The following is a 24,389-nucleotide window of genomic DNA, read 5'->3' as shown; positions in this document are numbered from 1 at the left end:
TATACTAAAGTTCAGGGGAAACTAGAATTTTGAAACGTTAGTTTAGCCTCAAGAAATAAAACCCCACCTACCAAATTCAACTGATGAAACTAGATCAGAGTTTAAAAGTTACTGTTGATTTATACTAAATCAAGTATCTTTCCTGAAACTTTTGGGAATTCTGTTTGTGGAAGATAGGGACCTAAATTAGAATAACTAAGTTAATGTTTGGGAAACCATTTTTTAATTGCTTTAATTAAGAAAAAAATCCAACTATTTTCTGATATGCAATCTTTGTAACTGGCAGCTGTGGCAACAATTTTTATCAAGAAAAAAACAAACATTAAGTGGCAGGTGTGGAACTGGATCCAGAGGTAGACCTCTGAAGGCACAGGGGCACAGTTTTTCAGTTAGAAAAACTAAAACTGCCAGCAGTTTTTCAGTTAGAAAAACTAAATGCCAACATGGCTTTTCACACTTGGGAGTATACAGAGAGCTGGGACAGGCCAAGTCACAACTTCTAATTTTGTAATATACCCAATTCCAAAAGAATGTCAAGCTTTAAATATTTCAGTTTTATTCAACTTAGTACAAATACTTTCTCAATATTTAGAGGAATATTAGCTTCATTACCATAAGACTTCCTTGTCATCTCACTTATCATTAAGTTATACCTTCCATTTGCCTTATATTCAAGCTTATTCAGAGAAAAAAGCCAGGATTATAAAGGCATGAAGCATCACAAATACTCTTATCTCATAAGGCAGTCAAGATTAAGTATCTACAAACCATAGTCAAGAAGCTGACAGCATAAGCCTTGGCCATTTTCAAGAAACACTAGTCAAAGCATACTTAGATCTCTGTTAATACCTGCTGAGCGCCTGCTCTTGCCATTAGGTGTTTGGTTCAGTTGTTTTAACGCATTTTAAAACAGACATGAAAGACTTATAATACTATTCAGAGTTCTTGCCAGAGCAGTATTTTGAGGTTTCTACTGCCGGGAAAATTGAGGTTCATGTTGTTTTTCTTTCAGCCCCAAAAGCTCCGTTTTGAGTTCTCCAGGCTTTGGTGGAATGTCAGGTATTGTCTATAAAAAGAAAGCAGATGTCAGTGCTTTCACAGACTGTAATTAAATGTGACCCAAAAGTCTTCAAAGAAAGTAAAAACTAGGGGACTACATTTCAGCACTATCAAACTGTTGCCAGCCTCTGCAGATCGCATGGCACAGTCCTCTCCTGTCCCACCCCTGCTCCCCTCAGCAGTGTATTCCAGTGGGTCTGCCTGTTCTGCTCCCCACTGTCTTTGGTGAATTCTTTCACCCACCTCACCTCTGGCCTACACCCCAGTTCTTGTATGCATAAATAAATAAATCTTTTTTTAAAAAAAAGAGCCCTCCCTGGTGGCACAATGTAAAATGCAACACTATGAGGCTATCTGCAATCACTGCAGCACGAAACAAGTTCCATCTCCAGCCAGGTAGGTGACCCACATGGCACGGCAGAACTCTCCGGCTCACCCGCTGCTGCCCTCAGCATTGTACTTCATATATCTGCCTGTTCTGAATCCTCTCACTTCCCCTGCACCTCTGGCCTGTACTCCAGCTCTATATGCATAAATAAATATTTAAAAAATTATAAAAATAAAAGTAGTAAAGACTAACAAAGAACAAAAAAGTGCCCTGCTACTCAATGGTAATTCTTTATTCTGAAAACCTACTATGGATCTGTACCCCTTTTTAGCCACAGAGTTACATAACTATCATCCAGATTATGTCTTAAGTACTACAGGACTCACAGATGGAGAATTTGCATCAGTATCGAAGCTTTGAATAAAGCTTTCCATATCTGAGAATTCCTTGCTGCACTCCACCAAGTGCTTTGCACAGACAACAGGATTTAGTAATCAATTTTTTTATTCAAAAACTGTTAAGTGCATATTATGCACTATATAAAGCACAAAACAACAGCAAAATACAAATCTGCCTTCAAGAAAGATGCTCAGGAAAAACCAGACAGGGTGACTTTGTTTTTGGTAATGGACTTTGTAATACTTCCTACATCACACCATTCACCCATTCAGTCTGCCCTCTAGTGTGGTTTCCAGCAGTCAAAGTGTGTGTGTGTGTGTGTGTGGGGGGGTCCATTTCTATACTAAGTTTTACAACTCTCCATTGTTCCCAAAAAGAAAACCCACTAGCGGCCACCCTACCACGTGGAGTCGCACTGGCAGCTGGCCACTGCTCCAGGCCTATAGTGTACCTTTTCCAGATGCACCTGTCCTGGCATTTCCTAGATGCGGGATCATATAACATGGGATCTTTTGTGACTAGCTCCTTTCACTTTCACTAGACCCACTTTCCAGGATCATCTATCTTGTCACCTATTAGTCCTTCACTCCCTTTTTAGGACTGAAAAAGTGTCCATCATACAATTATACCACACCTTTACCCACCTGTCAGGTGACGGACCTCCAGATTGTTACTACTTGTTGGTTTTTATATTAATATTCCCTGAGTATTCGTATAGGAGTTTTTGTGTGGATGTGTCTTTTCTCTTGGGTATAAGCCTAGAGGTTGGAATGGCTGGGCCTCCTGGTTACTCTCTCTGTGTAACTGTCTGAGCAACTTCCAGAATGTTTTCCAAAAGAGCTAACTCAATAAATGCTTATAAAATTAAATTTCCCCCTCCTCTGAATGCCTATTTCATTCATTCTTCAGTCAACACGTATTTATTCTGCACTTACTATATTCTAAGCTCTTTCTATTTGAATGATATACAAAGGCAAACTAGTCGGATATAGTCCCTTCCTGAAGCTGACATTCTTTCTAGTTGTGGAAACACAGAACAAGAAAACAAACTACAAATTGTGGCCCCTGCTCTGTGGAAACAAAGGGCTCAGGCTGAAGATAGAGGAGTCGTCTAAGGAACCCTCATTGCTAGAGATCCTTGAACAGACTTGAAGTTTTTAAAAGGAAATTATGCCAAGAGGTGGGAGACGCGCATTCCAAGAGTAGGAGAAACAAGGAAGCGGGTGGGGCTGCAACAGAGGGAAGCAGTGGGTAACAGTGAGCGGAGTCCAGTGGCAGGTGTCTGGTGGTTAAGTCCCCGCAGGACAAACACTGCTTTGATGGACAGCTGCCATCGTCAGGTTTTAGGTCCATGGCAGTGTGCCCTTAATTTTGTTTCCGGGTCATTTTGCTGTTGGGAGAATGAACTGACCCCCTGCACTCACTCACCAGGTCGGGCTGGTAGTACCTGTGCACCACTTGGGCCCCGGCGCACATGGCCAGGAGGCTGGCGGCGAACATTTTCAAGTAGGTGGGCCAGGGCACGCCCGCGGGCATGGTCGGCGCGCTGGACGGGAAGGAGAGCGGACAGTTAGCCGGTTCCCGGCGCACGGCGGACTCGGGCCAGCAATTAGCCACCCACCTGCGGGGCGGCAGTGGAACACCTAGGCTCCCTCCCGGCCCGGCGCCCCATCTATGAAAGGAGAGTTCTTGAAGGGCGAACGTCCCTTCCGGGGGTAACACCGACCTCCACGGGTTTTGAATGGGGGGAGGGGCAGGACCTTCAGAATTTACACGCAGTTTTCGCAGGGGAGGCCAACACCGGCGGCTTCCGGGAGGCCCTCTAGAGATGCCGGGGAAGACAGTATCGCAAAGAGCAGCGGCGCTAGCCGGCCGGTCCAGGGACTGACGGAAGTGCGCCCCAGAGCGAGCAGGCGGCCGGAACCGAAAGTGTCCGGCAGCAGGGCCACGCCGGAGGGGAAAGCCAGGGCACTACGCGCACTAGCGCGGGCACGTGACGCGGGCGGAAGTGGCGCCCTCGGAGGTTGCCCGGCTTTTTTGTCTTTTTAAACCGGTCCCCCGCCCTTTGCCAGCGCCGGGCTGCAGACCCAGCCTCACACTTCCTGTAGTTAGGTTTTTTTCCCACTGGAGTATTGCCCGGTTTGTGTTCTGCGTCATTTAGGGGCGAGTGGCGATCGGCTGGGTTATGCCTGCTTAGGTGAGGTCATCACTCAAAGTATTCTTAGAAAAATGAAGATTATCCTTGTCCCCCGTGACCTATGACACCTGAAACAGCCACCTCTAGACTTCTGTGCCCTTGTACTATGATGCTACAGGTAAAGAAACCTGAAATCGACATTAATCTATGCATTTTTAGATTGTGCTTTACTTAGGGATTGATTTTTGGTAAGCAAAAGATTAACATCGAAGGACTAGGGTTGTATGTATAATATGAATCAGGGTTCAGTTTCATTGTGGTATATTTTACATACAAACTATACAAAGTGTACATTTTATGAAGTTTAGTATGTGTACACTTCTGAAACTATCCTACAACTAAGATAATAAACTATCCAGAAAAGTTTTTGTGTCCTTTCTTACTCCTTCCCTGGATAACACTGAACTGTTTCTGTCCCTGAAGACTAGTTTGCATTTTCTAAAATGTACATAGACTACATTATGTACTGTCTTTGGCCCAGCTTATTTAGTTCAGCTCAACTATTTGAGATTCATCCGCATTGTTGTGTTATCTGTGGTTCACTCTTTGTAATTGGCATTGTTTATACCACAGTTGGTTTATCCATTCACCTTTGATGGATATTTTGGTTGTTTCCAGTTATTGAGTAATAGAAATAAAGCTGTTGTAATTAGTAAAGAACAACAAAAAAAGAATACCTGATCCAGTGTGAATACACACATTTCTATCTGGTATGTTCCTAGGAACAGAATGATTGCAGTATATGGTAGATAATATGTGTATATTTAACTGTTTAAATAAATATTTAAAAAGTGCTGAGCTGTTGGGTCTCCCTGGTGGCCTCCGGGTGAAGTCGCAGTGCTATCACCTCTATGGCCTGAGTTCAAACCCCAGCACAGCTGACCTCTCCTGTCTCACCAGTTGCTCTCCTTGACAGTGTATTTCAGTCAGTTTTCCTATTCTGCTCCACACTCTGGTCTCTGGTGAATGCTCTCACCCCCTTGCACTGCCGGTCTATACCCCGCTTTGCAAAATAAATAAATACAATCTTAAAAAAAAAAAGAAAAACAGCCGAGCTGATTTCCAAAGTAGTTGTATGGTTTTACATCCCTACAAGCAGTGTCTGATGGTTCCAACTCCTCCATATCCTCTCCAATACTTAGGTCAAGTTAGTCTTTTTTAAAATTATCTATCCTAATAGGTGGGCGATGGTCTCTCTTAATTAATGATGTTGGTAATTCATAATTTCTTTGGTAAGTTACCTGTTTAAATCTTTCACCCATTTTTTAATTGTGTGTTGCTTCTTGTATTATGAGTTTTAAGTATATACTATGGGTGCAGTTCTTTATCATATCCGATTTGATATACAGATATTTTCTACCAGTTCTGAAGTTTGTCTTGATAATCTTTTGAAGAGGAAGTGTTTCATTTTAATGAAGTCCAATTTTCAACTTTCTCTTTTATGAATCATTCTTTAATATTAGTTAATCTAACCCAAATCTACAGATGTTCTGTATTCTCTTTTCCGAAGTTTTATAGATTAAGGTTTTACAGTTAATTCTATGATCCATTTTGTGCTAATTTTTTTTTTTTTGTAGTTATGAGGTACAGTTTTTTGGCGTAGGGATATCCTAGCAGCATACATTGGAAAGACTTATTATTCTCCTTTGAACTGCCTTTCCAGGTTGAAAATCAACTGTACAACAATCTGTGTGTGTGTGTATTTCTGGATTCTGTATTGTTCCAGTGGTATTTGTCTTTCATGACACCTATGCCACATTCTCTTGACTACAGTGGCTTTATATTCTTAAATCAATCAGGCAGTGTTACCCTCCAGTTTTTCTTTTACCATATAATTGAATAGCTGTGGTCAGTACATATTTGAAAATTATGAAGGTCATGGCTTAGATTAATTTGCAAAACTTGTTCTCTAGGTTTCAGTTGTCTTCTCCCCACTCCTTCAGAGTGGTCCTGGAGCATCAATCAATGTTTGCTGGTGGTTTATTTTGATTGCTAAGTAAGAAGATCGATCAATCTTTATTTGGGTGATTGAAAATCATCATTCTTTTATGAGCTTGATCTTGACTTTGCCAGCAAGTGTTATGCCCCAAATAAGGCTAGTTCTCTCCTCACTCTGTTCAATCCTTCTTGATGGTAAAATGGAAGTCTAGGAGTTGAAATCTTTGCAGTTTGTGATTATTTGGTCTAGATATTTTTTAGAAATGCATAATGACCTGCAAATGTAAAAGCCTCAACACAACTCTACAGCTATTAAAGGCCTAGTCTCCCATGCTTGAGTGACCATTTGGTCTATGTACTAGAGGAGAGGTTGCTCAGGTGAAGGCAGTGCCGCCACCTAGCCCTCCAACTTTGTTCTTTCTTTTAAGATTAGTTTTGGCTTTTATGCTTGGTTATTTGTATTTTGGTATGAATTTAGAAACATCTTGTTAATGTCTAAAAAAAAAAAGGCCAGTCTCCTATGAGCAAGAGGGACTTCTCAAGTGACCACTTTCAGAGGTGAACCGAAACACTGGGCTTGAATTACCCTGAGAATGAAACGAATTAATACATGCAAAACACCTCGAACAGTGTATTCAGCTGAGGCCTTCTGCGTTAAAAGATACCTGAAATGTGGATTTTAAGATTCAGCCACAAATGAATGAGAGAGATCACTGAACAAAAACACCAGACAGGTTCTGAGTAGTACCTACTTATGAACACAGTATTCATAAAAACTTTGAAAGGCTTATAAATATTGTTTTATCTAAGCAGTCTTTCTGTATTTACTCATGAAAGCCCATTCCTGAATCCCAAATGAAGACTCCTGAAGGACAGACACTGCATCTCCCAGTCCACGTTACACGGTACAGAAATAAACCTTTGTTGCTGTAGACGTTGAGATTTTGACCTCATTTGTTAGCACTGCATGAACTAGGAAATGCTAACAACAGCCATGCTTTTTATCAAACAAAACTAGGGAAACATACACAGAAAGCCCATCGGCGTTAAGTTACTTATCAAAGCCAATGCCAACTTGAGAACTAATGAAACAGAGCTAAGAGCCACTGAGCAGGCTACTCAGCTCTGCTTTAAGGAGATGGTGCCTGAAAGGATCTCAGATGTAACATTTCTACAGATCCAACTTAAAGCAGAAACTGGCTAATAAAAAGCTTTTATATAAACAGCTTTTGCAAATGAATTTTACAATCTCTTATTTTACGGATTAGGAAACTGACGCCGAAGATGGTACATCCACGTTTTCTAATTCCAAGGTCTCTTTCCCCTACAACACACTAATTACCTGCTAATTCATGTCAAAAAATACTTTTGAGACAATAAAACTGGGGGACGGGGAAGACAGCACTAAGCATAACCGGCTCACCCACACAGCACCCTCCATAAGACATCACCCTCTCACCACCCATCCGCCCACCACCGAACCAGTCCCGGCGGACAAAAGCTTACGACAGCAGAGCGCTCGCCCTCCCGCCCTTCCAGTCCTCCACCCTTCCCGAAAGGCCCAGCGGCGGGCAGGGAACGGACGAGAGGCGAGCGAAGGCTACTGGGTTGGCTGCGTCACGTGACGAGCGCCCGGCGTGGGGTTTGGCTCTGAGCGGACGGAAGCGCCGGGCAGAGAGGGGGGATTGGTGGAGGGAGGGGGAACCGAGAGCTGGGGGAGGAGCTTGAAGGCCAGCCGCTGTCCCTGTACTGCTGCCACCGGGGGCCAAGTCTCTGCTTCTTGGCGTGCCGCCGCACGTACACACGCCGCCGTACTAGCGACCGTCGCCCGCTCGCTCGCCCGGCAGGAGCGGCCGGCCGCGGGGTATGGAAGCCGAGAACGCGGACAGGTGAGGCCGCGGAGCGCGCCCCTCCCCCGCCCCTCGCGGCCGATGGGGCAGGCGGGCGCGCGCACGCACGCAGGGGTCTTTAAAAGCCGCCGCCCGAATACAAAGGCTGGGGCCGCGCGTGCGCACTGCCGGCCCGCTCGGGTCGCTTCTCGCCCCGGCGGTCCCCAGAGGCCGCCACGCACCTGCGCGGCCGCCCGGGCCTGCCGACGTCACTTAATTTTAAAATGTCCCTGTAAGCTAGCAGGTCCCCGCTGGCTGTTGTTGGTACATCCGTTGCACCCCCCTCATCGCCTAGCAAAAGGCCGTCAAAAGAGAACGTACTCTCCAGTTTTAAAGTCAGCAACTGGCTTTCTCGAACCCAAAGGTTTGCTAGAAGCAACGTCCGGGGCCACGGGTGGATGATTCACGGAGTCATCGAAACGTGTCTTCTAGTGATCCTGGGATGTTCGTAGGAATCCACTTGGAATCTGAGTGTTAGATACGTAGATAGAATTTTTTGCAAAAGTAGAGATTTCGAGATTTGAACTTCTGGCAGGAAACTAAATGAGAAAATCCCTTATATTCTGCTGTCACTCAGCCAGATGATCAGAATTCTGTATTACTATTCTAACAGGATCTTTAAAATGAAACGAAACCATGACTTACACCGTGGAATAAAATACTGTTAAACCTAGCGAAGAATTGCCCTTACTCGATGGCTGATGGGCCAGGACCCATGTTAGGCTACACAGTTAATTTTCTGGGCTTGTTAGGTCCGTCCAGGAGGGCATCTCAGGAATCCAGTTCTCACTACTCTTCTGACGTGTGTGTTTTGGAAGAGGCATACCTAAGTGGTGAAAGTAAGAGTTTAGGAAAAGAGATTATGAGATAGACTTTCTCCAGACTTTATGGCTCAAATACTGAAAGTTCTTCTTTCCCAGAAGAACTTTACAAATAAAAGTATTAACCAGCAGTGTGGCATCTCCTCATCTTTGATCTAAGCGAAGAGCAAAATTGAAAACTGGGTAAAAACAAATGACACGTTGTAAGATCTTACTCCGTTTCTTAAGAGTAGATAGGTCTCCCATACTGTGTTTAGCTCAATACTGTTCTCACTGCGTTGAAGATCAGAATTCTGTATTACTACTCAGAGTTTACTGCTGGAGGTTGTGAGATCGCCGATCTCAGATGACCCGAGAAAGTGCTCTGTCACCTTTGGCTTTGTGCTAGTCAAGGAATGAAAAGGGAGCGTTGGGTGTCATTTACTTTTTATTTTGTATGAGTTTCCTTTTTATTTTGGTGATTTGACTTTTAAAAATTCAGAGAAAAATAATTCCTTGAATAGAGACTTTTAATTTTTTTTTTTTAAGATTTATTTATTTGTTCATACAGAACTGGTGTACAGGCCAGAGGCTCAGGGGCAGCGAGAGGCTTCACCAGAGACAGAGTGGGGAGCAGAACAGGCAGATCTACAAAGTACACTGCTGAAGGGAGCAGTGGGCGGGTCAGGAGAGGTGGGCGGGTCAGGAGAGGTCTGCGGTGCCATGTGGTCACCTCGGGGGCAGGCGGGGATCGAACTCATGCTGAAGTGGCTTTAGTTTCTTAGTGCAGTGCTTTAACCTGCTGCGCCACCAGGGAGGGCCCAGAGACTTTTAATTTTTAAGAACAAAAATTTTTAAGGAGTTAAAACAAGCACATACAGTCCATGACTCAGAGGAAGAAAGGAAGTGGACCAGCTTGTTTTTAATGTGCTCAGGTGTGAAAAGAGCATGTACTTTACTGTAGAAGAGGGACAAAGACCCCTTAGAATACAGACGGAAAAGGTTTCCCTCCAAATGAAATCAGGCCTTCCAGAGGTTAGAGACCTGCTCTAAGGACTTTTGGACAAGAGAAGTTTGGGTTTTCGGACTCATCAGCGGCATAGCAGCACTGCTATAACTGACAGTATAAACACTTCCTTGTGATTTTGATTTTTCATCCCCAGTTTTGAAAGTAATGAACAGATTGGAAGTGCTAGAATGATTGCCTGAAAGCGTTGAAACTTAAGATCAGTGAGAGCGTCTAACACAACGCTTAGTAGCTGCTTTAACAGGAATTATATTTCTTACTGTGAATGAGTTGTATTTTAAGTGAGAGGTCTGATAACTGCAGAACTTGTAGATAATAAGAGAGGGGCTTGATGCTTGAAAATAGATTCGTGGTTCCCTGTTGGAAAGATGGACTCTGCCTTTGAACTTATTGATGTCGATCCTCAACACAATTTTACTTCTCAGTGGTGGAGCATTTTTGAAAGAAACTAGTGACCACTAAGCCATGGTAGAATGTTCAGTCCCATTTGAATAACAGCACTAGATGAGACAGCATTGGAAGGATGGTGACAGGAGGGGCCTAAAATAGGCCTTCTTCTGCCCTTATTGTTATTGCAGATTTACTGGGTGCGAGTGTGAACTCTCTTGATTCTCAAAAGCAATGATTAGGTGCTACAGCCCCATTTTACAGATGTGGAAGTTGGGACAAAAAGAGGTTAAGTAACCTGCCCAGAAAACTAGGAAATGGCAGAGCTGAAATTTGATCCTAGCCTAGCTGTGACATTCCACTTCTCTTGGTGAAGCTGGGCTGAGAGTGGTTCCCTCAGTGAAATCAGAACTGGTTTACTAGAGTCAAGAGCGGCTGAAGAGAGATCCATACAAATAGGTACCATCATGGGCATAGGTGCAGACAAATTAAGATATATATGTGGCTTGAGAGTTGGTAAGAGGCAGTTTTCCTTAATGTAAAGTCAGTGTGAGCCCTCAGTGAGGTATCTTTAACAGGTTTTTCTAAGAATGAGGAAGTTGATCGCTTTGCTCAGCGTTAGGGTGACGAGTCTGCATCTGGAATATTTTTACTTAGTTTGATGCTGAGTACCCAAAAAAGACCAAATAATGAGGAAACTTGAAATCATACTATATGAAGAACAGTTAATGAACTGGGCCCTTTCTAACTCTGAATCTTTTTGCTTTTCATGTCTGGAGGAGTGTGTACAGTGACCGTTAGATACACATGCTCCCACGAGAAGTAGAGATGTGAGCTTTAAACAGTTACTGTGGTTCCCTTTACTTGAGCGTTTAGCTTTTTCACAGTGACCGTTATTTGTACGTGTTCAGTGTTGTATTTCCTTATTTAACTAAAGATATTACAATGTTGCTTGTAGACCAAATGTTTGTGTCCCTCCAAAATTCAGGTATTGGGACTTAAATCTTACTTTGTTGGTGATTGGAGGACCTGAGGATAGAGCCCTTAGAATGGGGTGAGAACCCTTACTGAAGAGGTCTTGTACCCCATATAAAGACACAAGAAGTTGGCCCTAATCAGCCAGGAAGCAACCTTCACCAGAGACTGAGTCTGCGAGTACCTTCAGCTGGGACTTTCCAGTCTCCAAAACAGAAAATAAAGTCTCATTTATAAACTACCAGTCTATGACATTTTGTTGCAGTAACAATTAAGACAAAGGTATTTTTGAGAGCTACTTAAATCTTTAAAATAGTGGAAAATAGGACTAAAAATTTGGAGTTGTTTATTTCAGAGGAAACTTAAAGATTAAGTTTTTTGTAAAACAGCAAAATCTGAATCAACTGGACTCCTGTCATGTGTATGGCTTAGGCATGTCTGTTTTGAGAAAATCTGTTGGAAAACACAGTTTATCAGTTATAGGCAGCTGTAAAAACCATTCCCGTGAGCCCCTATGGTTCAAGAACATGGGGTGCAAGTGGAGATTAGGAAACAAGAAGGGTAAACTTCAGGAGAGAGGTAGCTCAGAACAGGTGTGGGACAAAGAAACCAGAGTGGGCAACAGTAAACGGGGAGATGAAAGCATCATGCCTGCAAGTTTGATATTAGGGCGTCGGAGAAAATAACCCTTCAGGGTCTGTTCTGAGTCTGGACAAATTGCGATCCCATTTCCTGCACACTTCCACACCTCTACATTCACTGACCCCCTCCCCCATTTTGAGGTTGAGGGAGCAGCAGATCCTGAGAGGATGCCTGGTGCCCACACCACTGCTTCCTCTTGCGCACAGAAAGTGTTTGTGCTCCAAGTTGTTGCAAGTGACCAAGCAGCAGTTACCTATAAATATAGCAAGCACACATGAGGAATGCTTTCACCTATGGTTGATACTACTAAATTTTATTACTAGGTAACCAAAAATTATACAGAAACTTCGTAGCACTCAATTCCTGAAGGATGTTGTATGGAGGTAATGCTTCCTCCTGCCAACCATTAAGCAGATCTGGCTACAAGGAAGCCTGTTAAGAGATCAGGTTAACTTTTGCACTCAAAGGTAGTTAATTATTACCTTAGAACTTAGCCATTCTACTGGCTATGCCTTTGTTTTTCTATTCCATTCTAATGTAGCTTACTGTAAAGTACCCGATCATTTCTTAGAAAGATTAAGGGACGCATTCATGGTCAAGATAATTTTCTGGATTTCTTTCAGACTTCTACCACATTCCTAAAATCCTCAGCTTATTTTCTTTAAAGATTTATTTATTTATGCATACAGAATTGGGGTACAGGCCAGAGGGGCAGGGGCAGTGAGAGGCTTCACCAGAGACAGAGTGGGGAGCAGAACAGGCAGATCAACAAAGTACACTGCTGAGGGGAGCAGCGGGCGGGTCAGGAGAGGTCTGCCGCGCCATGTGGGTCACCTCTGCACTGAAACAGCCATGGCCAGCTTGCAGTGCTGCGTCCTAAGCCGTTGTGCCACCAGGGAGGGCCCATCTTTTTTTCTTTTTCATATTTTCCTCAACTAATTGACTTCTAATTTTTAACTTTCAGTTTCTGAGCTCCAAAATTTCCAGAGATTCTTAATGACCCCCTGGCTGTGCTCAGGGAGCTCCATTTTGGAAATACTTACTTTGAAGGTCAGAATCCTTTTGGACTGCGAATGGCAGCTCACTCTGGTGTGTTTCGAGTCTGGGTTCTGTGAAGTGCTCAAAATGAGGCCCATCTGGGAAACCCGAGGCGGCACTCTGGGGGAGGGTGGTAGGCCCAAGAACAGACCTCGTGCTTTCTCTGGCTGCTCACTCCCTGGGACCACATGTTTTTACTTTTACACATTCTAGTTAACAGGGCCCTTCACATTTCAGAAAACTGCCCTGGTCACAAAAGATACAGCCTGTTATTCTAGCTGCACACATCTTGATGTAACCTACCATAGCCAAGTCCTTGTCAGAATTTTTAAATCATAAACACTGAACAGCAAGTATTTTGACCATACATTGAAAAGACCTACAAGTGTTAGAAAGATGTGGGCGCAGGGAGAAAAAACACTCAACTTTGTGCCAAGTGCTATTTAAACATATTTCTTCTTTTTAAAAGAAGAAACATATCTCTTCTTTTATACATTTTAACTCCTAGTTATCTTTTACTTTTTGTATTCTTTTCTGCTTTAAAATATTTATATTAAGCACTGCCTGTACTTTTAGATAGTATCAGTCTGTTTTTTAGTAACAGTACAGCCTTCGTGTTAATGAACTAGTTGAGGAAACCATTGTTAATGTCTTCTTTTAAGTCATTTGAGAACAGTATATTCAAAGAAATAGCTCTTAAGATATAGCTTAATGTCAGTCTCACTAATCCTTAACCTTTCCTTTACAACTTACCCTTGTCCAGATAGCTGGACATTCAGATACCTCTCTGGTGGTTTAGCCTTTGGATGAACAAAGGATTGGAGCCCTGCTTATCCCTGAGATGCCAGCATCTAACCTGCCCCCCCCCAAACCCCGCCCCCAGTTAAGCTAAACTTTTCTTTTTAAAAAAAAAAAAGGCATTAAGATATGATTTGCTTAATGAAAAGTCATTGATTCCATTTATAAGGATTCTGCTTTCGTGGCGCCTAATGGCTTCCCAAGGCCTTATTTACTGTAAGGTTCATCCACTTAAAGTACTTCTTTGCCCTTTAATCTCTGCCTTCTGAGCTCCCTGCTTCTTCCACCATGCCGTGCCATGCCACATGGAGAAAGAAAACTAACAATAATAAGCAGTGTCTTGCCACAGAAAACATGACTTTGCTCTCCACATGCTAAGTGGTAGGTGTTCCTTTTCTTCCTGCTATGTATTTAATGGCATCATTTGGCATTAGCTGTTACTTGAGTTTCATAAAATATGTGTTATTTCCCCAGCTTTGTGCTGATTCAGCAGCTTAAGATGGTCCTCAGAAATAATTTGAAAATTGTTTTCTGTGAAAGCCTGTGTAGCTTGCATTGAACAGAATATTTTGAACAAAGTTTAAGCCATACTTAGAAAAGTGGTTTATGTGGGGTTCCCCCCCCCATAAATTCAGACATTTACAAAATATCCATTTGTAGTCCTCACTTAGTGGCAGATTAAAACCCAAGACCTAATGACAGTTGAAAAGATAGACCAAAAGGGTAAGTTAGGTTGGGTGGGATTAGGAATGATGAGATGCTGGCCGAAGGGAATAAACTTCCAGTCAGTCACAGATAAGTGGTTCTAGGGAGCCATGCATACCATGGTGACTGGTAACACTGGATCATGCGCTGCAAAGTTGAATCTTAAATACTCTCACCACAGGAAGGGAAGGGTAGCTGTGACGTCACAGGGTGCGCGCCAACTGCAATGGTGTTTGTTTTGCAGCACACATGTGTCCTATCCCAGCGTACCCCTTAGGCCTTCACAAGGTGTGTGTCGGTTTCTGAGTAGAGCCAGAGCTGGGAGAAACTGAGATTGAGGGGACCTTTGTGACAAGAGAATTAAATGAAGGTAGAGGGACAGATAGCCCCATTTGGGCCTGTGGGTCTTTCAGGTCTTGCTGCTAGAAGGTTCCTATGATCTCATTTCAGAGAAAGTACAGACTGACTTGACAGGACTGGTAAGTTTTATTGATGACGCATCCTGTCCTCACAGCTGACAGTTCACGTTCGGCTGGTCAGCACCCAGGAAGCTCGACTGAGTATGTGCATCGTGGAGTGACTCCTCCTCGCTTCGCCCCTGTAATCTTACTGTAAATAAACATTACAGTATGTGACACAGATTTGGCTTCTGAAGGTTTCTTGTAACTGATCGCTTCAACTTACATGTGGGTAATTGTGTCCATGTGTCTTCCGCCTTCCAGCCAGCCCCTTCAGCAAGCCCAGGCTCTGTATGCGTTTCCCTTCCCACAAATGATGGCCGAGGCTCCTCCCGTGGCGGCTGTGGACGAGCAGCACCTGCCAGCAGACGGCCCAGCCCCTGCTCAGGAACCGGAACAAGGTAGTCTTCACCAGCGCCGATTTGGACACTGGCTGTTGTCGAGCCAATTTAGTAAAGAAAGGTTTCCAGCTCTATTTTAATGCAGAGAATTTAATCCATCTTTTAAGTACTCAGTGTGTGCCAGGCATTGCGATAGGGGTGGGGGAAGAAAAGAATCTGAATCCTGCCCTTGAACAGCTCATAACCTCCTGGGGGAAAATACAAGTCAACACACATCATGCCTCCACGCACTCAGTGTTGTGGAAGGGTGCAGGGCACTGTGAGGGCTGAGGTGCAGAGGACCCCTGAGAGTCTGAATCTCAAGGGTGAGGAGCCTACACCTCGTAAAGAAGCGCATAGGGAAGAGTCCAGCCCAGGGGCCAGCGTACCAAAGCAGAGATATGAAGCGTGTGTCACAGTCAAAACTGAGTGATTTTGTGACATTGGAATCTGGGTGAGAGGTCAGGCTGACTGGGGGCACCTGAAGCTTGTTACTTAACCTAAAGAATGTGTATTCTGTCCTGACAGCAACAGGCAGCTGTTGAGAAAATGTAAGTAGGAGGTGACACAGGTAGACTGGCATTTAAATTCTGGTCAGGGCCCTCCCTGGTGGTGCAGCACTAGGAAGCTATCCTCAGCCACTACAGCACGAGTTTGATCCCCAGCCAGGGAAGGGACCCACATGGCACAGCTGACCTCGTCTGTCTCACCTGCTGCTCCCCTCAGTGGTGTGTTTCAGTCAGTCTGCCTGTTCTGCTCCCCACTGTGTCTCTGATGAATCCTCTTACGTCCCCCCCTCCCCACCACACCTCTGGCCTTTACCCCCATTCTTGTGTGCATAAGTAAATATTAAAAAAAAAACTACTCATCAGTAAAATGTTGCGGTAGATTGGATGGCCCAATGAGGGAGAATTAAAGGGGTGGAGAAGGACAGAATTAGGAAATACTATGGTTCATGGATTCACACGGGGGGCAAAGAGACAGGGAGTCTGAAAGTTACTTCTGTTTTCCAGCATAGGCAGTTGGAAAGAGGAGAACATTCATCAAGTAGAGAATTAGAAGAGAGTAGACTTTGGGTGGGGGGTGGAAAGAAGTCATGTAAGAAATGTGTTCAGATTTCCAGAAGGCATCTGGCACCACTGCTTTGGAGGCAGCTCTTAGCCCTTGACTCTGCTATTTTTTCAGGACTACCCCAGCTACAAGCCAAAACAGGCATAGGCAGGGTAAGTAAGCAAGGCTCCCTGTTGAGTAACTTTTGGTCAGTGGCTCTTCCAGGGATGATTTTACCCCCCATAAAACATTTGGTGTCAGTGGAGTCACTTCTGACTATCATGACTGGCAGGGTGCTCTTGGCATCTGCTGTGTAGTGACTAAGGTTCAGTTTAACATCCTGTAATATTCAAGACAGCCCCCACAACCGAAATTACTCAGCCTAACGTGAGTGGTGCTGACAGCATGAAACTCCTGCAGGTCCTGTGGTCAGATCTCTCGTCTGACCTCTTGAATAATAATGCCAACCCAGAGATTTCACCCTTAGCACCTCCAAACTCACTTTCTTGCCTGTGTCTGGAGGAGTCTGTACTCTCATAATCTCTAGAGGAAGCCCACAAACCATGTGAAGTTTTCTCCTGCTGGAAATTATGGAAAAGTTGAGTTAAACAGTCTTCTTCCTCCCTATTTTTCTATTTCATTTGATTATTTAAGCATGCATTTGTGCTTGTAATCCTATAAATGGTACATAACTATTTTGTAGTCCTGGGGAGGCCAAGGTGCCAGGTAAGAGTGTATGGAAAATCAGTCTCTGGTTGCTCCGGACATTCTGTCTGAAAACAGCTAGCAGGGGAAGCAGGCTAGGGCCTGGGGCCACGTGAGCGTTCTAGGGTAAAGTTAGGGGATTTTGCAGAGGAGACTGGGAATTAGAAGAGAAAGGTAAAAAGGGTGACTTTTCTGGGAAAACTGCCTAATATTTGTAAGTTAAGGTTTTCTGGAAATCATTGTATTTCAGAGACGCCAAAAGGAAGGAAAAGAAAACTCAGAACAACACAACCCAAAAAACCAGTGGAACCCAAAAGCCCAGTGGAACCCAAAAAACCTGCCGAGGCCAAAAAATCTGGCAAGTCTAAAAAGTCAAAAGAAAAGCAAGAAAAAATTACAGACACATTTAAAGTGAAAAGAAAAGTAGACCGTTTTAATGGTGTTTCAGAAGCTGAACTTTTGACCAAGACTCTTCCTGACATTTTGACATTCAACCTGGACATTGTGATTGTAAGCAATTTTGTCTTTGTTTGGCTTTATAAATAGTGTTGGTGGGTTTGCTTAACTGTTAGCCTTGCAAATTAGCTTTTTGCTTAAAAACCATTCCTGAGAATCCTTTAGGTAGTAGCGGGTGTCACCGTCATGAGGTTGTGTTATTGCGCATCATTGTCTGAGAGGGTAGGCTCCATAGTAGGGTTGTCTGGTATCGAATCCTGCCTTGCAGGGTGATGCTGGACAAGCCCTAACCTCCCTAAACACCAGTTCCCTCACGGGGGAGACCAGTGATAACAGTGCCTCCCTTGGAAGGTTGTAATTAAATGAAATAATCCTTGAAGCACGTAGGTTGCAGGACACCTGTGAGCTTTCCATAAATTATAGCACTGATTTTAAATGTGAGTTTTTGCCAATAACTTACTAAGAAACATCATGCAAACAGCTGTGTAGATGAGGTGGAGTAAGCTGCTTGTCAGGAGTTGAGAATCCAACTTGTGGCTGGGTCTTGGCTGGCCTCAGGTGCCTCCACGACCACCTCCTTCGGCCCATGGGTGGGAGCAGAGGCTGATTGTAAGAAAGTCAAACTTGTTTTTAAACAGCAATGAAACTTTGACTATAAAGGAAGTCACTTTCTTTGAAGTGGAATACTTTGTTCAGATCAAAAGTAGGTCGTTGATAAATGATAGTGCTTATGATGCTGGATTAAGTTTGTATTTTAGTAAATTAAATTGTGTCCACCACTCCTCCACAGAAGCACTAAGTATTAAACCCTACTTTTAAAGACTAAGATTTAGACACTTCTTGTTTTGTAGATTGGCATAAATCCAGGACTAATGGCTGCTTACAAAGGGCATCATTACCCTGGACCTGGAAACCATTTTTGTAAGTGGCTACTTTTTTTATTAAACTAGGTAACTTTGTTAATAATTGGGGCAGAGTGAGATGTTTTAGCCAAATTGTGTTTTGAAAGAGAGAGACCATACCGTGTGTAAATATGTATGTCCACTTTCTGTGTGTGTGTGTGTTGCAAAAATAAAAGGTCACAGTAAACATTCGGTGTATGACAGTGGGGAGACAGGAAAAGGACTTCTTGCTCCCTTGTTGGAATTGTTGTAAATGGACTTTACTGCGTTTATAAATGACTTCCCTTGGTTATCTACAGATGTAGTAACAGGAGTACATCCTTGTGCCAGTGCAAACAGAAGCTGACCTTCCAGATTTTTGCTATCATATTTCCAAGGAGAGACGAAGTGCATTGGCAATTAAGTTGTAAATTGCCTGGAGACAGTTTGCACAAATAATTCATATTTATCAGAAAATAATGTTAAAGATCCTCAGACTTGTAGAGTAAGCTTTAAAGCCAAGTATAACTGCTGTTGTATTGTCATATTAACCTATCACTGTCCATGCAGCTGGTTTTACCTGAGATAAATGTTTCAAACATTTAGAACAAGTGCTAATAATGTGTTTTTGGAACTAATAGCATATTCCCTCCATTATTTAACAAGGAAAGAACTTCTGGAGAAGTTTGGTCTTTTTCTTTTTCCACTGTCAGAGTGTTCTGAGTCCAGTGGCTATGCTTATCCGTTTGAAGTATTCCAGGGAAGGGTGGCCTTACCACCAGTTACTGGGAGGGAAAACAAAGTTTCCAAGTTTCCTACACTCACTTGAATATTCTGGAGAGGCATTTACTTCACCTGCGAAAAAGGAAATAACTGTGATAGTTATGTTGATTAAACGAGATAATGCATGTAAAGAACTTAGTAATTGTTTGATAAGGTATTTGAGCTACATAATAATTTTTTAAATATGCTAAATCTCCCCCGCCCTCCCCCCAAGAATGGGCTACAGTCTACCTTATCAGTCCATGGACAGAGCCTTTGAGTGTCTACAGAAGTAAAGTGGATTGTCTTTTTCACAGGGAAGTGTCTGTTTATGTCAGGCTTGAGTGAGGTCCAGCTCAATCACATGGACGATCACACTTTACCAGGAAAGTATGGTATTGGATTCACCAATATGGTGGAAAGGACAACACCAGGCAGCAAGGATCTTTCCAGGTAATTACAGTGGGTTTCAGAGGTTGGAGGCTTAGAGCTCGGTTGACTGAGCTGGTGCCTTTATTCTGGGAAGATCACATGTATCCAGTTCAATTGAAAACTGTCAGAATTTAGCATATTACAAATCCTACCATATTTGTGTTTTGACCAATTTTTCATTCAATTTTAGTAAAGAATTTCGTGAAGGAGGACGTATTCTAGTGCAGAAGTTACAGAAATATCAACCCCGAATAGCAGTTTTTAATGGAAAATGTAAGAGTTACTTTTAAGTCTTATCCTTATTTGTTTGCTAACATCATGAGCAATGTAAATATATTTGTATTTCATTTTAGGTATTTATGAAATTTTTAGTAAAGAAGTTTTTGGAGTGAAGGTTAAGAACTTAGAATTTGGACTTCAACCCCATAAGATCCCAGACACAGAAACTGTAAGTCCTGGAAATGACATTTGTGAATCAGCTGAGTTTTGTCTAGCTCGGTTTTATTTGTGCCATCCATTATGATTTATGCCATGAAAATACATTCTGCTTTGTTGACTAGTATCCATATTATGTCTGTGTAAGCAAATTAATTCCAACTTGGTCAGTTATACTAGAAAAAGGACCATTGTCAGATAAATATCTTAGTGCTGGTATGTTGTTTAGCTAAAATGTTGAGAGGAGCTGGCTCATACACTACCTTCAAAATGTAATGAAATGTATGTTTACAACTTTTAAAAACAGCACACATGCAGACCTGTGCTGCACACAACTTTTTAAACGACAGGAGCCAGCATGCTAACAGGTTTTTGTGGCCATCTCAGAATCGTGTTTCTGCCATCTGTATACATTTGAATGTCTCCTTTTAAAATCTGTTCTGTTTTCAATTCCTTTGAAGTGTGTGTTTGATAAAGCAAGTGGTAGCACTGGGGCTTCCTGAAAGTGAGCCCTAATTTTGTTTCCTTGGCTGACTGTGCATGTAGAGCACTACATGGTTGCCCCGTAGATGGAAGCTGACACCCAGGTGCAGTTTTTGGATATATGAGGTCGTGGTCATGCAGGAATAAGTGAGCTTGAAACACATGTCAGAGAGATTTAGCTTTTAACAATGAACTGTGGGTGCATTTATCTTTTAAAATCTATTCTCTGTTATGAAGTATTCACAGTTATTGATGATGTTGGTGATTCAGCTTTGAAACAAAATACTTGCTTTTTCAAGTTTCTGGATCACATTAGCTGTATATTTAAGACTGGAAAATGGACTGTTTCAAAACCTGGTAGGATTTCCACCTGAATATCTTTGATTCAGGATATCTTAAGTTCTGTATAAGCAAAACAAAATAATTTTTCTGTAACAGAGAGTATAGAGGCCAACTTAAAAATTACAACTGGAAATTACAGAATTCAGCAGTCTTAATTGTTGATACATAGAAAATATATTCTATTATACTCTGTAAAGGTCAGTTTTTTCACCATCATTCAAACTGTAAAGTAAATGTCTTTCTCCTTGGCCATTCCATAGGAATTATCTAATATGTATGTATATTCACACCTCTTTGGATATTAAACATGCACTGTATTTCACTATAGTGTATAGTTATCTTACCAAAAGATTGGAAACAACCTAAAGGCCCATAATTACTCATAAATTATAAACATGTTACATAGTTATTATAGCAAGAAAAGAAGCTCTTTTTACTCTGATGTACATAGCTAATAGAGAATTATCTCTGAGATACATTGAGAAAAAAATAACAAGATATAGGATAGCGATTAGAGCATGTTATGTGTGTGTTTTTAAAAGTGGAGAGTATATACATATATATCAGGTGCATTTGACTGTATATTCATGGAATACCTATGGGACCAGGAACATTGATTATCCTCAGAGAAGAGAACTAGGACAGTAGAGATAAAACTGGGAGGGGAGAAGTCACTGTATACTTGCTTGGCCTTTTGTGCCTTTGAATTATGAGCCATATACTCACTATTAAAAAGGAAAGACTTAGTTGATAGATGAACATGGGGTGGGAGAAGCCTTATCGTTTTGATTATTAACTTTAATAAATATACAAATTTGAATTCAGATGCTATTGATATGTGATACGTATAAAGCTCCTAATTCAATGAAAAAATAAATTCTCCAGTCTTAATGTAAGTAGATTCAGTAGAGTTGAATTTCTGACTAAGGTGTTCCGATCCTAGCTCTGCTATGTTATGCCATCATCAAGTGCGAGATGTGCTCAGTTCCCTCGGGCCCAGGACAAGGTGCATTACTACATTAAGTTGAAGGATTTAAGAGACCAGTTGAAAGGCATTGAACGAAACACAGACGTTCAAGAGGTGCAATATACATTTGACCTACAGCTGGCTCAAGGTATGATACCGTTAACTACTCCTTTTATTCAATTCATGTAGTATATATATGTTATGGAATATATGCTATCTGGTTTAAAAGTAGGAAAAAGAAAACAATTATATTTGCAGCCAGAATGCCCTGATAATGAGTATCAGCTCTATTCAGATCTCCTTTTGCCAGCGTCTTCCATCAACTCTAGGTGCTCCCAGACGCTGTGGGCCTGCGAAAGTGGTAGTCCACCTAGTTACATTGAATAGGCTGCAAAGTTCTTAATTTAGTGGAGTGGAACAAAGCATGTAAAGGATTATGGCAAAAGCTGTATCCCACTGTCTGAACGTTCAAGAAAAAGAATTGTTTGTGATTTCTGAATCAAGTTTTTTTCAAAATTGTTGTACAAAATTCATTTTAAATGTTTTTTACTCCCACAGAGGATGCAAAGAAGATGGCTGTTAAGGAAGAAAAATATGACCCGGGTTATGAAGCAGCATATGGAGGTGCTTACAGTGAAAATCCGTGCAATAGTGAACCTTGCAGCTTCTCCTCAAATGGACTGGGTGTGTCCCCTCTTCTTGTTTACATTTCAAAGACTTGGTTTCATCAGAATTGGGAAAAAATTTTAAAGAGAAATTTTTCAAGAATAATTTAGTAATAGAAAAATCTACTTAGTGATTAAGTGAAAGTATGATGGTTATTTGATGTCTAACTACACGGGCTTTTACAGCTCACTTTCTTTAAGTCACTGACTCTAAGTCTCAGCTGTATTTTCCTCCTTGAAAAACATGTGAGGATTTATTCAGTCTTGTAGGTGAAAAGACAAGTTTAGCTGCTTGCTTAACTAATTTAGTGATAGTTCCCCATCGTATATTTAAAGTCTTCTAATTTAGCCATTTCAAGTTTTAAAATAGCGGGCCTTCCCAGGTGGTGCAGCGGGTTAAAGTGCAGCACTATGAAGCTAAAGCCCCTTCAGTGTGAGTTCTGTCCCCAGCCGGGATGCTGACCCACATGGCACGGACCCGCCCGCCGCTCCCCTCAGCAGTGTACTTGGTCAGTCGGCCTGTTCTGCTCGCCACTTTGTCTCTGGTGAATGCTCTCACCACCCCTCTGACCTATACCCCAGTTTTGTATGCATAAATAAATAAAAGTTTTAATACTAACATTTCCCCCTCCCCCATCTCCTAGCTGCTGACCACGGAGAAGCGACGTTCGGTGACATTCCCAATGGGCAGTGGACGGCCCAGCCGTTTCCCGAGCAGCTCCCGCCCTTCAGTAGTCAGTGTGGGACGCAAGGCCAGGAGGACGAGCACCGTGCGTGAGAACGTGTCTCAGCTCCGCTTAAGTGCTGCAGTTTTAATGCAGTTGTCAGGACGTGGCCCTCATTTTGCTAACTCAAGTATTTTATTAGTGTTTTACTCTGATGCTGTAATCATGTACAGTTGTGTGATAGAATCAACTGTATGATCCGATAAGTAGCTTGGAAAGGAAAGAATAGGATTTTTGTATATGCGTTTTTGTATTTGAATTAACCATCATTCCAGCTTTTTATAACTGTTTCATTTATGAAGAAATGAATTTTCTTTGGGGAGTCACTTTTAATCTATAATTTTAAAATGCAGCGGCCTGGAGACACACTTGATGACTAGCTGCATGACCCTACCTTCAGCATTTTCCCTGTGCGCCTGAGAGAGCGTAGTCCTGGAAAGACTTACACTGGCCGGGAGGCAGATGTGTGGATTTTCATACGTGAAGTTAAACCTCAGTGGAGTCTCGGCTGGTAGAATTTTAGTCCCATTTGCTGGGCTCCCTGGCTTGTGATCACACTCACACCTCTGAGTTACCATGGAGCACATTTGTGAGTCACTTTGTAGTAGAAACCGGTTGGAGTGTGGTCTTGCACTGCTCGCCTGACCAGCCGTCCCTGACAAGGCACTGACCCCCACTTTGGCCTCCTCACCCCTGGGTGTTAATCCTCTAGTGAGCCGAGACTTTTCTGTTAGGACAGTGAATTCCAAAAGACGCAGTAGATCTTTTAAAGTGTATTACTTCAGCTGTTTTACTTGAGATAAACATTTGATAAAGAAGAAAATTTCTTTTCAGTATCTTATCACTATTCTAATCTATTTAGCTCTATGGATGTAATATGGAAGTGATAAATGAACTTTCATGATGAGCAACAAGGTGCTGGAGATATTTGATAATCTTATTTAAATTGGTGCTTTATGTACATGAGATGTACTAAGATAAATAATATAGAATTTTTCTTGCTTGGGTAAATCTGATAGCCACTAATTTAGAAAATCCTTTCTCTGCATCATTGATACTCGCTACTGTGGACTAAGTGAACCTCACGGCAAGGTTACTTTGAAGTAATGTACCTTTGTGATTTCTTTATGCATTTTCCAAGGTGCTAAAACGGTCCAGATTACTAGACCTCGTGGATTTTAAAGCTGGGTATTCAGAAATGCCATCCGATTTCACGCCTGATCCCTTTTGAATATTCTGATTTCATGCATACCCAGGGAGCATGCTGTTTTTTAATATGAAAATATTTATTAGGTTAATTTTTTTTCCCCCTAAGCTATTATATGGTCTATTCATCTCTTTGTGATAAGAGAAACAGATCTGTGTTGTGGATCTTAACATGCTTTTTATCTGTGGCTGTGGTGGATTTTTTTTTCCTTTAGTTTAGGTCAAGCCATGTCAAAGTCATTCATGTTATTTAAATCATG

The 24,389-nt window shown here is 42.3% G+C and overlaps 2 protein-coding genes across 5 annotated transcripts; one reads left to right on the top strand and one right to left on the bottom strand.

Moving 5' to 3' along the window:
- Positions 1-885: 885 nt before the first annotated feature.
- LOC101622474 (chromosome unknown open reading frame, human C12orf73) lies at positions 886-7,475 on the bottom strand. 4 transcript variants are annotated; one of them, XM_012735210.1, is made up of 3 exons: positions 7,428-7,475; positions 3,215-3,332; positions 886-1,066 (listed from the first exon to the last, which is right to left on the bottom strand). In XM_012735210.1, exons 2-3 carry the CDS (start codon positions 3,320-3,322, stop codon positions 971-973), a joined length of 204 nt encoding a protein of 67 aa, XP_012590664.1. In that variant the 5' UTR covers positions 3,323-3,332; positions 7,428-7,475; the 3' UTR covers positions 886-970. The 4 variants fall into 4 exon arrangements, with proteins under 4 accessions (XP_012590664.1, XP_012590665.1, XP_012590666.1 ...); XM_012735211.1 differs by lacking the exon at positions 7,428-7,475 and adding an exon at positions 3,513-3,750; XM_012735212.1 differs by lacking the exon at positions 7,428-7,475 and adding an exon at positions 3,547-3,744.
- Positions 7,476-7,620: 145 nt separating this feature from the next.
- On the top strand, positions 7,621-22,991 carry TDG (thymine-DNA glycosylase). The gene is made up of 10 exons (XM_004676478.2): positions 7,621-7,810; positions 14,905-15,041; positions 17,026-17,285; positions 18,083-18,152; positions 19,192-19,327; positions 19,497-19,579; positions 19,660-19,754; positions 21,510-21,681; positions 22,092-22,217; positions 22,843-22,991. The coding sequence occupies exons 1-10, from the start codon at positions 7,788-7,790 to the stop codon at positions 22,974-22,976; spliced, it is 1,236 nt and encodes a 411-aa protein (XP_004676535.1). The 5' UTR covers positions 7,621-7,787; the 3' UTR covers positions 22,977-22,991.
- The last annotated feature ends 1,398 nt before the right edge of the window (positions 22,992-24,389 follow it).

The sequence above is a fragment of the Condylura cristata genome, unplaced genomic scaffold (genome assembly GCF_000260355.1).
Source record: "Condylura cristata isolate star-nosed mole 26May11 unplaced genomic scaffold, ConCri1.0 scaffold00004, whole genome shotgun sequence".
NCBI lineage: Eukaryota > Metazoa > Chordata > Mammalia > Eulipotyphla > Talpidae > Condylura > Condylura cristata.
The sequence above is the reverse complement of the archived record's forward strand: the minus strand, read 5'-3'. Positions and strand labels throughout refer to the sequence as shown.